The sequence below is a fragment of the Diceros bicornis genome, chromosome 25 (genome assembly GCF_020826845.1).
Source record: "Diceros bicornis minor isolate mBicDic1 chromosome 25, mDicBic1.mat.cur, whole genome shotgun sequence".
NCBI lineage: Eukaryota > Metazoa > Chordata > Mammalia > Perissodactyla > Rhinocerotidae > Diceros > Diceros bicornis.
The window spans coordinates 19,892,404-19,906,839 of record NC_080764.1 but is presented as its reverse complement, the minus strand read 5'-3'; the positions used below and the strand labels follow the sequence as shown (position 1 = coordinate 19,906,839).

The window sequence follows — 14,436 nt, the reverse complement described above, 5'->3', positions numbered from 1 at the left end:
GACATCGGCAGACAAGACATTTCAACACATTTTTGGAAGAGAAATAGTGGATGAAAAGGAGGCACCTGACTTAGCAACACTGAGAACAGGGACCTGCAAGGGGGACACCAACGAGAAGAACTGATTAACCACCAAAGATCCCCAGAAAGGCTCAGCCCTAGAAGGCACCAGGAAGCTACTGGAGGATGTGCTCCAGCAAAACGAGGGAGTAAAAGCAGCAAGAGGAGGAGATGGTAACCAGCGAACACAGAAAGAGGCAAACGCAATCAGATGAGAGATTAGCGCAGGAGGGGGTAATCAATTAAAAAAAAAGTGATAGATTACTTAAAACATTTGAATTGTTGGGAAATAAATACATGCTTGATATCTGTGAGGGAGCATTTAGAAAAAACTAGAGATACCTACACAGAAAACTAAGCAAAGAAAAAATGAAGTTATTATTAAATCTAAGAAAAACCAAACACTGTGCAAGAAAGGACACAATTACAGCGCACTGCTTGGCTTAAGAATGAACAAGCCCTGCAGAGTCATGATGCAAACGAGGATGGGGAAACAACCAGATACTGAGATCTTGCCGAGGTTGGGAGGACGAGGCTGGAGGAGGGAGTGCATGTGCAAGAGAGCTAAATCCTCATCCCTCATAGCAGGGACGATGGCCAGAACTAATAAATTAGGAACTAGATAGGGGCCACCCTGGTGGCACAGTGGTTTAAGTTTGTACACTCTGCTTTGGCGGCCCAGGGCTCCCAGGTTCAGATCCCTGGTAAGGATCTGAACACCGCCGTGTTCTGTGATCTGAACAAGCGATCCTACACACCGCTCATCAAGCCACGCTGTGGCGGCATCCCATATATAAAGTAGAGGAAGATGGGCACAGATGTTAGCTCAGCAACAATCTTCCTCAGCAAAAAGAGGAGGATTGGCAACAGATGTTAGCTCAGGGCAAATCCTCCTCACCAAAAAAAAAAAAGGAAATAGAAGTATGAGCATTGATTAGAAATAGGAAGAAAAATACCAAAAAAAAAACAATCTAAGAGATTACAGGCGTTGGGTGGGGAGGAGGGGAGGACAGAGGACTGTTGTCCACTATGACATTTTTCATGCTATTTGATTGTAACTGTGCATGTTTTACTTTGATAAAAAATATATATATACATATTAATTTTAACAGTTTGTAAGAGAAGAATCTAAGACATGCACACATCATTTTTTAAGATACAATATATGAATCTAAATACAAACGACATTCCTAATCCCACCCCCAAATTTGAGAACTAGAAAAGGCAAAAAACTCTTCATTTTCAAAGTTACAAAGATTTCTAACTGAGCTAAGGGTTTCTACGAATTCTAAAAAACAGGAAAAAAAAGTCTTAATACAAACTATATCAACTACCGCGGTGGCAACAAGAACCTGTTCCCTCACCCCAGTATTCCCCCCCAAACCTCCTGTCCAGGACCCTCACTCAGCTGGCCCACCCTTGCCTCCGGAAAGCCTGTCCTCCCTCAGAGTCCTCCAGAGTGCCCCCAATGGTCTGAGCACATGTCCATCATTGCCTCGGTCACCCGACTGCAGTCACTGCTTTACTGTGTGGCTTCCCATCTACACCCTGGGCTCCCTGAGGACATCCTTATAAGCTAAACCATTAGCATCTAGCGTGGCAGTAGGCCCCAATAAATGTTCTTGAAGGTGCGAGGGAAGGAGTGAATGAATGAATGAATCACAAACACACATTACAGCCCTTCTCATCACTAAACAGTCAGCGGGTCTTAAAACCCAAAGCCACTTGGTTACTTTGGGTGAATTAAATTTACCTCCTCTTACTCTTACCTGTAGACAGTTCCCAGCTGGATGTAATGAAAAGCATCAATCTTCATCAACACTGCCTTCGAAAACATAAACACATGTGCAGGTAAATAATGTACAACAATATGCATATTTAATGAGAATTCTGGTGCCATTATAAATCCGATCAACAGTAAGTTGTTGTAACAATAAGCACACCGTATGTTTCTGAAAGGTTTGCTTGTTGATTAAAGCATTGTGCACCTCATCAAGGACATGGTCTATCTGCAAAGAGGATATGACAACTGGCTCCTCCTCAAAACACCAAAAATGACTACTGGAAATAAACAGTGTCTCCCAAATAGCTAAATGCAGTCATGCTTTTCTAATACATAGTTTCTCGAAAAAGACTTTATCCAAAGATGTTTTGAATAATTCAGTTCTGCAGGCTCAAAGAACATAATTTACAATCAATTTATGTGCTCAGCAAAGAAAAGCACCGAGTACGCTTTATTCCCAAACACCGTTACACTGGAGGAAAACATGAGAATTAAACCTACCCGCTGCACATCATAATGAAGTCCACGAATTGCAAAATTTGGGTCATACTCGTACTTCCTGATTTCCACGGGATACTAAGAAGGAAGAAAAGAACCAGTTTTAGTTAACAATGTAGCATTGAGTTCAAGATAGTGTCCAGATCTGATCCTTGCACAAAGGCCGAGGTGGCTGACGCGCCTGGGACAGAAGGGGCGGACCACAGCTTGTCCTTCTGCTTCCAGACCAAGCACCTCCTGGCCACAGAGCCATCCCTCCTGCTCCATCCCCTGTATCCGCTCAAGCACAGGTGGGGCCTCATACCTCATACCCTCCAATTCCTCTCCTCTTAAATCCCCCTCCCCTCCCTTCCCTCTGCCCCTAGACTCCCAGATCCCTGAGACCCCAGAAAGGCATCCACTTCTGCCTCCAATACGTCACTTCCTCCTACTGTATCTAAGGCTGCCGAGGAGAAGGAGCTGGAAGGTCCCCTCAGTTAGAAGCATGACTTTTCCGAACATGTTGTCAACCATCCATTCATCTTACATTTTGAGCCCCTCAGTGTAGCAGATCCCTGGATGGCCCCACTACCAGGTTTCATGAAGAAACCCAAGGTGAAAACTTTTCAAAGGGATGCCCCCTCCATTTGGCTTTCACTGCTTTTCTTATCTGGACAGCTGGCAGCTGCCCACCCTCCAAGGGCTGGAGGGGGCCCTCAGCTGTCGATACAGCCTTCCTCCCACTGGGTCCCAGAGAGGCCCTTTCTCAGCACGTGGCTCCCAGTCACTGCTCCAACACTGTCTGAGAACACACATGACTTCTGGAGGCAGCTCAGCTCCCCTGGCATTTCCTAATTATTAAGCCATTCCTCAAACGATGGAAAAATCCCAGCCCTGTCTTATCTACTGCGCCAGACATCCAGGTCCCTCCCTCCCTCCCCAGATCTCAGAATTAGAACCCCAGCTATCCCGCCAACAGTACTGATAAGCCGGGCCCCGATTCTGCTGCTACGGCACAGCAGGCTCTACAATGCCCGTTTTACAGACGGGATATCAGAGGAACCAGATAAAACAACTGGCCTGGGCCACAAAGCAGGGGCACGGTGGGGCGGGGAGTCAGGCTCGGCCCTTTGCCCTTGCTCTCCACTCCCGTCCACCCTCTGAGCACAGACCTGCAGGACAGAATACCTATTCCTGAGTCTAGAGAGGTGATGTCACCAGGATCTTCCAATCATGATGTAAACTGCTTAAGTGAAAACCTAGACAACTATTAAGACACACAGGAAACCTCTTCACATGACTACACTAACTTTTCACAGCCAGGATCACACCTGTGTGAGAACATGTCCCAGAACCACCAGGCTGAACCACGTGTGGTGAATTTTCAATTCAGGCTGCATGAAGCACTGACTCACATGTCACATTTGGGTTCATTTATCTGACACCTGCCACATGTGCCAAGAAATCACTAAATGACATTTGCACTCATGGGCGTTTCCAAGAATTCTGCACACTGTGCACGATTCTGCATTTTTACTGACATACTTCACACACACACACACAAACACACACACAACCCAACTCATGGTACCACGGTTCTGCTAACTAAAGTGAGGCCAAGGAACTTCACATCTCTGGAATCTCCTTTTAAACTCGGGAGTACTGAATAAGGGGTACGACAGGAGGGAGATATTTAAAATATTCTTGAGAGAGGTGTTTTACTGAGCCTCGGCCATGTTCCACACACTGTTCTAGACACTTTCAGTGACTTTATCTACTCCTCACTACCTCATCAAGAAGGAGGTAGGGCACTTCATGCCTGTTCTACTGTTGCATAATCTGAGGAGCAGAGTCAACGAAGCTGCCCAGGTTCACAAAGAAAACAGTGGCCAGGTCAATACTTGAAACCAGGTCCGTGTCACACCCAAGCCCACACCTACCCAGCCTGTAACCAATTCTGAACCAACCCTGAACCACCATACTAGATGCCTGTCACCTAGTGGTGACGCCTCAGGGGGTTCAATAAGTTTGCTGAGGGGCCAGCCCAGTGGCGTGCTGGTTAAGTTCGTGTGCTTCGCTTCGGCAGCCCAGGGCTCACAGATTTGGATCCTGGGCGCGGACCAATACACCACTCATTAAGCCATGCTGTGGCAGTGTTCCACATATAAAGTAGAGGAAGATGGGCACGGATGTTAGCCCAGGGCCAATCTTCCTTAGCAAAAAGAGGAGGATTGGCAATGGATGTTAGCTCAGGGCTAATCTTCCTCACAAAAAAAAAAAAAATCTTCTTGTTTAGGCCCAATCTGGTTTCCTTGAGTACCTGGATTTTTTCTAATTCCAGGTGCAATCTGGGCAGGCTAGTGGGTGGGGATAAAGAAAAAGCAAGGTTTCCCCCAGAAAATGCTACAGAAAGGTCCCTTTCAGCTTCAAGCAAAGTTAATACTAAAATACTGCAGAGACCCCAGGAATTCCCCATGTGTAATTCCTACAGTTCTGCAGCTTGGCTGTGTGCCCTCTTCCTGGCTAATTACAGAGCTCTGGACACAGCTAGTAACCTCTACATTACAAAACTGCCTGAGTTCCTGAGGTCCAGATGCCCATAAATATATCCATTGTTCAGAGGTTTCAGTTTGATATTTAAAGTAGCCTAAATTATAAGTCTAATTCCAGGCAGGGCAGAAGGGCATAAAAACAAGCTCTGCGAAACCCACACAAAACATGAAGCTTGGGCAAAATGACCGGCACCAGAGTGGCAATTCCACATGAAGCACGATACTCTCACTTAACCGCAGAATTCAGTGAAGATGTCAGAGGTTTACTGAGCATATACTTTGTGCCAGGGCCTGGGAATATGGTAGCAAACAAAACCGACACAGTCTCTGTCCCTAAGATGCTTCCATTCTGCTGTGAGGGGCAGACCATAAATAAATAAACAAAGGAACACACAGTATCGCTACAGTGCCTCGTAGCGATAAGTACTATGAAGAAAAGGTAGTACAAGGGTTCAGAGATCTGAAAATAAAGAAAAAGAGAGAGAGGGGCCAGCCCCAGTGGCCTAGTGGTTAAGTTTGGCATGCTCCACTTCGGCAGCCCAGGTTCAGTTCCCAGGAACAGACCTACACCATTCATCTATCAGTGGCCATGCTGTGGTGGTGGCTCACATACAAAAAAAAACAAGAGGAAGATTGGCAGTGGATGTTAGCTCAGGGTGAATCTTCCTCAGCCAAAAAGAAAAAAAAAAAAAAAAGGGAGAGAGGAGCAAGGCCTCAGGCTGCCTGGGGGCAGAAGGATGTTTTCAAGCAGAGGAAATGGCAAGTGCAAAGGCCCAGAGGTAGGAACGTGTTTGGCGGTTCCAGAAGCAGCAAGGAGGCTGGTGTGTTTGGAGCAGAATGAGGGCAGGTGGGAGGAGAGACTGCGAGGAAGCTGAGGGCCTGGGAGGCCTGCTCTGTCATTCCAAGTGTGATGGCAAAGCTTGAGGGGTTTTGAGTCCAGGAATGACGTGATTAATGTTTAAAGATTCTCTCTTGCTGCCGAATGGAGAGCAGACTAAGGGGCAAGAATAGAAGCAGGGAGACCAGGCAGGAGGCTACTGTACCGTCAGGTGGGATGATGGTGGCTTGGACCAGATGGTGGCAGTGGGGGAGGTGAGCAGTGGATGGAGTCAGGACACCTTTTGAATGAGTGAAGAGAGCACACAGCTGCACAGAGTGATGCTCTCCCAAAGAGTACAGCATGCAAAGAGAGAAAAGAGTAACTTTACAGTGGAGAGACCTGACAAACCCTACCTCAGCCAGATGATCAAGGTCAACACCATCGGTGATAAGTCACGTCAATGGTATGAACCCTGGACACGACTGGTGAGAATGGCACTTTACAACTCTGCGGTCCTCCTCCCCAAATCCCACTACCCCAGTCTAATCAAGAGAGAAACATCAGACAAATCCCAGGAAATGGGCATCCTAAAATATACCCAACAAGTAATCTTCAAAACTGTCCAAGTCATCAAAAACAAGGAAAGTCTGAGAAACTGTCAAAGCCGAGAAGAGCCTAAGGAGACGTGACAATTAAATGCAATGTAGTGTCCCGGACCACGGGTCCCGGACCAGGAAAAGGATGTTAGATAAAAACTAAAGAAATCTGAATCAAGTAAGGAATTTAGTGAATAATAATTTATTAATATTGGTGCTTTAGTTGTAATAAATGTACCACAATAATGTAAAATGTTAGCATTAGGGGAAACCAGGTGTAGGGTATGTATACAGGAACTATTCTAACCCTCCCTTTGTATCCTTTGGTGGACGTAAGAAATGAAAATACAGATACAGTTACCATCCAATATTTTTTATTTCCATTTTTGTAAAAATTTGTTCTTGTAAAAAAAAAAAGAAAAAGAGTAATTAAGAAGGGCTGCAACTTTTAGATTTGCTTTTTGGGAAGATGCTAAATTGCAAACTTACTGTTCTATGACTGTGCATCTCAAGAGCAGATGCCTTTCCATCTCTACAAGTACATTTAGTCTTGCCAGGAGAAATGGCACCAAACTCAATGCTTCCAGCAGCATCTTGAAAGAATTACTTTCAAATCCAAAGCAGGAGAAAAATCTGCACAAGCATAATTGACTCTATTAATATGCCTGATATAATTAGTGTGATGACATACTTCTTTTATCAAAGCAACAAACAGGGAATGAAATTTCAATGATCTTAAATCTAGAAGGTTTTCTAATTATACCGATTGTACCTTTTTTCCCCAGAACTATTTCGTCTCTCTTTCCCCAAATTTCATAAATTTTTTATCTTCATGAATATTTATTTTCATATGAACAATAAACCCATAGAGTAGAAACAAAAGGTGTTATTAGTCCCACAAGGGGCAACGTGGAATAAATGAGAGAGCATTTGCACCTTGGAAACAGATCTAAGTTCAAATCCTGGTTCTGCCTCCCACTGGTCTTGTGGCCTTGAACTACTGGCTTCACTTTATAAGCCTCAGTTCCCTCATCTGTAAAACAGACAATAGCTATTTGCAGGGTTGTCATGCAGATTAGAAATAACAATAGTAATAGCTAACATTTATTGAGTGTTTTCTATGCCCCAGGCAGTTTACATAAATTAACTCATCTAATTATCACAATAACATTGTGGGGAAAGTTACTGAGCCCATTTCACTGAGGAGGAAACTGAGGCCCAGAGAAATTAGGTGAGTTGCTCAAGATCACTGAAGAAATAAGTGGTGAAAGCCAGGATCTGAACCCCAGTGGTCAGGCTCTAGAATCTGTGTTTTCAGCACCCGGCAGACAATCAACAGACGGTGCTGTTAGTGTTATGACCCTCATTTTATAAGTGGTATCGCAGTCACAGAAAGCGCTGCAGACGACCTGGGACTAGAATGCCTGCACCAACACAACACCCCCAGCGGGGTGATGGAGAGATGGTGTGGGCTGGCAGATGGGAGAGCAAGGGCAGGACCACCTAGTTCTTATTCTGCATCTATCCTCACAGCCAAGGGAAAGGATCAGGGGTTAACTGGAAGAGGAGAGAATCTCCTGAACAAATGGAGAAATGCAGCTGGATGGCAAGTGGCTAGATGAGTTTACATCTAGCAAAGAGGCCATTCCTAAAGAAAGCTGGCCATTGGCTTAGTGGCAGAAAGGAAGGTTATTTTTTGGCAAATGCCATTTCTGCATTTTGAATAAGGACAAAATGAGTTGCTCATTAAATCCACTGATAATCAAAAGCTAAGGGGATCAGGAAATATACTGGATCAAATGGTGAGGATCCAAAACTAATGGAAACTTTGGCTGCACAGAGGTGATGGTCTCCCTCTATTCTGCACTAGTCAGACCTGACCTGCAGTAACATCTTCAGTTCAGGGCCTCACATCTGAGAGGGATAAACCAGAGCACACACAAAGGAGGGTGACCAGGAAGAGGAAAAGACTAGAAAACAGGACAAATAAGAATGGTTGAAAGAACAAGAATGATCGGCCCGGGAAAAGAGAAGTCTTGGTGGGCATAATGGCTGCTCTATTCAATACCCAGGCCATTACTTGGGCAGTCAAGAATAAAACATGAGTTTCCATGATTTGGGTTTCTGGGTTACTCAACACCCACCCACTCCACCCACCCCAGTCCACCTTTGCTGACAAACTCCTTCTGGACCCCAATGAAGTAGCACCTTCTCTGTTGTTTTCTCCGATTCTCTCAGGCAGAGAAAGTTGTTCCCAGCATCCTCTACACATCCCTAGCTCTCTGTCGAGATGCCTGCAGAGGCCTCCACCAGGGGGCTGCATAATTCATCTGCTTACACAACTGGAATGAAGGAATGAAGAAAAGAGAACAATGGAGAAAGCTATATGAAGGCAGAATTCCTCAACCCATGGAAGAATTTCCCAAAAATCAGAACTGCCTCCAGGAGTAAGGCACTCCAGTCTGAGATGGAGATTCGAGCTGCCGTTTTCAGGATGCTTGGGGTGGGGGGTGGAGGGGAGGGTTCACAAAGGGCACTAGTCCAGACGACCTCTGAGGATGCTTCTCATCCTGGTTCCTGCAATGTGTACTCAAACTAGACTAGAGAAAAGAACGTTTGATTTTGAGTGTTTCTTTTTTCCTTCCTTATTATAAGCTCTTGACAATACTATGCATCAGAAGACATTCAAACATCTTTACATAAGAACACAATTCAAATCAGTGATGAGGGTAAAACACCGCCTATCATTTGAAGAATTCCTTTTAAAAGGAACTCAACAGGCTGCCCCTTCATCAGGCCTGGGAGAAACTACATCTGCTCTGCAAGAAACAATCGTGCCAACATCTCAGCTGAATCTCCAGTAATGCGTTGGACAGTCTTTTGTCAAAGAGACATCTAAATATTTTTTTTAAAAAACAACTATCTTCTGGGTACAAAGTTTCAGTTATGCAAGATAAATAAGTTCTAGAGATCTATTATACAGCACAGTACCTATAGCTAACAATATTGTATTATATACTTTTTGCTAAGAGAGTAGATCTTATATTAAGTGTTCTTACCACACACACACAAAAATAACAATAATAATAATAAAGGGGGCAGGAGGAAACTTTGGGAGGTGATGGATAGTTTAAAACCTTGATGGGGGTAATGGTTTTATGGGTGTATACTTATCCCCAAACTCATCGAGTTGTATACATTAAATCTGTACAGCTTTTCACATGGCAATGTACCTCAATAAAATGGTTTAAAAAAAACTATCTTTCAGATAGAGTCATTTGGCATGGAACAAAATCTACTCATTCATTCAGCACTGTTTTACTAAATGGCGTCTATCTGCCAGGCACGAGACCAGGTCAGCTCACAGCTGTTCTCCAAATGTCTACAGGAAGGGGGAGGATGACGGAAAGGTCCCCATGCTCTCACCCGATGTTCATTGATGAGGAGGTCTCGAGCGGCATTAAATATCAGTGTGTGGAGGTGCTTTGAATAAAACACCAAGGTGTAGTCATAATCAAAGCCATAGATTTCAATGTCCGACAGGCTCATCTCATTGTTTGAGAAAATGGCATCTGGATTCAACAAGTTGTTCATAATTGAAGGAACCAATTCTAGAAGTAAAGAAAAAAATACATTATACCATGCAACAAATACGGGTAGCATGATTCCTAAATAAAATGAGTAAACTAAAGTGCAAGAGCGATTTGCTTTACCTTGAAAACATTACGCTGAGTGGAGGAAGGCAGTCACAAAGGACTATACGTTGTATGATTCCATTTACATGAAATGTCTAGAATAGGCAGATCATAGACACAGAAAGTAGATCAGTGGTTTCCTAGGACTGGGGGGAAGGGGAGAAATGGAATGACTGCTAACGGGTATAGAGTTTCTTCTTGGGGATACGAAAACGTTCTAAAATTGATTATGGTGATATCTGAACAGCGGTTGTGAATATACTGAATGAGAGACTTTAAGTGGGTGAATTGTATGTAAATAATATCTTTTTTTTTTAATTTTTTGTTTATTGCAGTAACATTGGTTTATAACACTGTAAAAATTTCAGGTGTACATCATTGTACTTCTATTTCTGCATAGATTACATCATGTTCACCACCAAAATACTAATTACAACCCATCACCACACACATGTACCGAATTATCCCTTTCACCCTCCTCCCTCCCCCCTTCCCCTCTGGTAACCACCAATCCAGTCTCTGTCCCTATGTGTTTGTTTATTGTTGTTATTATCTACTACTTAATGAAGGTCAAATACCGTATGTAAATAATATCTTAATAAAACTGTTATTAAAAAAGAATATTTGCTTCAACATCACAAAGATTTGTTTTATTTAAAAAATAATACATGCTAGTTACAGATTTTAGAAGATACAGAAATGTATAGATAATTTAAATATCACACATCATCTCATAACCCAGAAAAAAACTATTAACGTTTTACGTATTTGCTGCCAATATTGTTCTAAGTACAGTCATGCGTCACTTAGTGACAGGGATACATTCTGAGAAATGTGTTGTTAGGCAATTTCATCATTGTGTGAACATGATAGAGGGTACTTACACAAACCTAGATGATACAGTCTACTACACACCTAGGCTATACGGTACTCATCTTATGGGACCATCGTCATATTTGCGTTGTTATGCAGCCAGTACGTGACTATATATTTTACATAGTTGACCTCACACTGTATACACAGCTTTGTACTGTGCTTTCTAAATTTAATATTCTATCATGATTGTATTCTCCCATCATTACAGACTTTCTGAGAATATAATTTTAAACCAGTACATAAGATTTTGGTATATTACTGTACCATAATCAACCTATTACTCTATGTTATACATTCAGGTTTTTTCCTATTTTAAAAAAATAACACTATAATGAGCATCTTCATATGTTAATCTTTGCCTTTCAGATTATTTATTTCAGATGGTTTATTAAAAGTGTGATCAACCCCCAGCATACCATCAGGGTCCCCTGGATCCAATGTCAGTTTTTTTTTTGTTTTTTTTTTTAAAGATTTTATTTATTTATTTTTCCCCCCAAAGCCCCAGTAGATAGTCCTATGTCATAGCTGCACATCCTTCTAGTTGCTGTATGTGGGACGCGGCCTCAGTATGGCCGGAGAAGCGGTGCGTCGGTGCACGCCCGGGATCCGAACCCGGGCCGCCAGCAGCGGAGTGCGTACACTTAACCGCTAAGCCACCGGGCCGGCCCCCAAAGTCAGTTTTGAGTTTCTTTTTTGAGCACTGCTACCTATTTGTAAGGATTGCTGTTTCATGACTTTCATTCTTTCTTGGAGGTCTTCCAAAAACTCATTCTACCTTACAATTTCCATGAGTCCACTGGACCCTTTTAAAAATCTAAAATGCAATATGAGATATTAGTGATCTTATTTTTCTGACATCTTGAAACATTTTGCTATTTTATCATTGTAGGAATGATTTCATCATTACTCATCAACTATTCCCACCTATGATTTTTTAAAAAGACTAAATTAAGAAAGGAGGAGACTGACAGAAGATCGTCTAAGATGGTGCAATGTGAAATAAATCATCACCACGACATCATCCTTCAGGTTCCTCATTGCACTGCCCAAAGTATTACATCGTCTTCAAGAAGGCAGACAAGAGGTCTGAAGATACCATCTTTGCGGTCATTTTTTTTTAGCTTTCATGGAAAGCTAAATGAATGAATATCATCTCATTCATAATTTTTAATTTTCCATCCATAAGAGCAAAAGGAATAAAACTGACAGAGCAGGACATTTCACAATTATTAGATGAACACAAAGAGACCGAGAGCAGCTCTCTAGGCTCTAACGATAATGGATAAATTGATCACATGAGCAAAATCTCAAACTATGAATCTTCACTCACCATATCCTAGAGGAAATCTAGGATCAAGGACTGCACAATACATTTCTAAAGACAAAAAGGAAATGCGATATTCTCATCCAGTGAGCCATTTAATAAGAATCTCATCATCTAATATTTTGTGACAAGAACAGACCACCCTATTTTATTAAAAGGATATGTGACAGTATTCTTTCACCTTTTATGATGTTTGTGCACCAAAATTTACTTGAAACAGCTCATAAAGTAGGCAAATGCTGAAAAGAGGTGACTTTTTGGAGATAGATACAAAATAACCAACACATGCACCCAAAAATCGAACGATGTCTTACTACTAAAATCCAACTGTCCGTATTTTATTACTCTTTATGTTACTAAGGACAACCTCCTGACTCCACTATAAGATCTAATATTTATTAAGCACTTACCATGTACTATATGCTATCCTAAGCATATCATCTCATTTAATCCTTACAACAACCTTATGAAGCAAATACTATGATATCCCCATGTTATATATGAGGATACTAGAGGCACACAGAACTTACATAATCTGCTGAAGGACACACAACCACTAAATGGCAGAGCTGGGATTTGAACCCAGGAAGTCTGGCCCAGAATCTATGCTCTTAAGTCTCTTGCCCAGGATCATGGGAATCAACAAGCAATTGAGAAGGGTGCATTTTTTCCAAAATAAAATGGAGTCAATCTTTCACCATTTTGGTACTTACCACAGGGTCTACAGTGCTCCCCCTGCCCTTCTGAGTGTGAAATACCTGGTCAGAAAGAAGTGAGCAGAAGGGCAGGGGGAGCACTGTAGACCCTGTGGTAAGCACCTGAAATACCCAAAAGGTACTACTTTCGCAGGGTGACAGCTCCATTCAGGGGACTGTGCCAGCCGCAACGCGGTATTCTGAGCACTTCAGAAGGGTCCTTACAGCTTTGGGGCTTGGGTCTCCCTGAGAACCTAACAGAGACTACAGAATCCTTTCTCCAGAAAAATGTACATACAGATTTTGCAGAAAATTTCAGGGAGGTTGACCCCTGAAGCCTATGCATGATCACCAGGTAAGCTGTCATATTACACTAACTTAAAACCAAGCCTTTACATCCCCACACAGAATATCCAGGCAAAGGAATGCATTTCTCTCCCACTGACAACCTAGATATGGCAGAGTCTACTGGAAATCCAAAGAGTCGAGATACACCAACAATTCCCCTTCTTCATTAGCTTCTTTTGTCAAAATCAATGAGACAATAACCTTGGCTTTTTTTTCTTTTGCAAACAAGACCAATCTGAAGACAGCAAACAGACAGTAACATTTTAAGAAACTTGAAGGCAAACGGTTCACAAGAACTAGTCCTAAGGAAGGGAGAAGCCGGCAGTCTCGAGCTCTTTGGCATCCGACACCAAAGATCTCCTGGTCTTACATAATCCATGGGCCACTGCAGAGGATGCTATTTTCTGAATATGACCTTCACACGGCCCTGTCCTTGCGAAGTAAGTGAAGCGGGATCACTTACAGAGTGACCCAAAGCTCTACTTTCACAAATGACCTTTGCAAGGGAAGTTCTAACAGCCCGTTTAAATTAGAAATTTATATTTAGAAACGGTGTCGGCAATAAAGTCTATCTCCCTTTCTACTACCTGAGAAGGATATGTGAAGCCCTCAAGGAAACACGACCACGATGGAAAATCACGAACAGCACATCTCCGAAAGCTGCCCAGGAATCCCCGCTGGAGGGAAAGCCGAGGTGCGTTACTCATATAACACCATTCCCAGAAAGCCTGGCTGTTTCATTTGTCATCACTCAAAATAAACGGGAGGAATATCAGAAGCTTAAAAGGGATCTCAACACCCCATGCAACCACTTCAAGAAAGTGCTAAGAAGAAAACGAATAATTATAAGGCAAGAGAGAAGAATGCCAACCACTCACAAAGAGGGAAACGACCTGTCAAGACTGCAGACTCTAAAGCACGAACGGAAGGGCCCTTGACGAGTCAGTTACGCACTTTCCCACAGCAGAAACAAGAGTGGGTACACATTTAGAAAGTGAATTCCGTTGCACATAAGGGATGATGACAGCAAGACTACACAATGAGTACAAAGAAGTGCAGAGACGGCTCTGACCGGAGCCCGGCGCCAACGCAGCCACCGCAAGCGGGAAGCCGAGCTCTCAGGGGACAGTGCGGCCGACGGGGAACTCACGGGCACTCAGCAGTTCCCAGTTTTTCGTCTGCTAATCCCATGGAGCACTGGGAAATGTGGT

The 14,436-nt window shown here is 43.0% G+C and overlaps 1 protein-coding gene across 2 annotated transcripts in view; it reads right to left on the bottom strand.

The window, feature by feature from the left end:
- Positions 1-14,436, bottom strand: part of NT5DC3 (5'-nucleotidase domain containing 3) — a 58,361-nt gene that overhangs the window by 26,864 nt on the left and 17,061 nt on the right. For both annotated transcript variants that reach the window (XM_058568546.1, XM_058568545.1), the window contains exons 2-4: positions 9,714-9,898; positions 2,344-2,418; positions 1,829-1,884 (exon numbers count right to left, since the gene is read on the bottom strand). In XM_058568546.1, the coding sequence (XP_058424529.1) occupies positions 1,829-1,884; positions 2,344-2,418; positions 9,714-9,898 (316 nt within the window). The remainder of the gene's footprint in view (positions 1-1,828; positions 1,885-2,343; positions 2,419-9,713; positions 9,899-14,436) is intronic.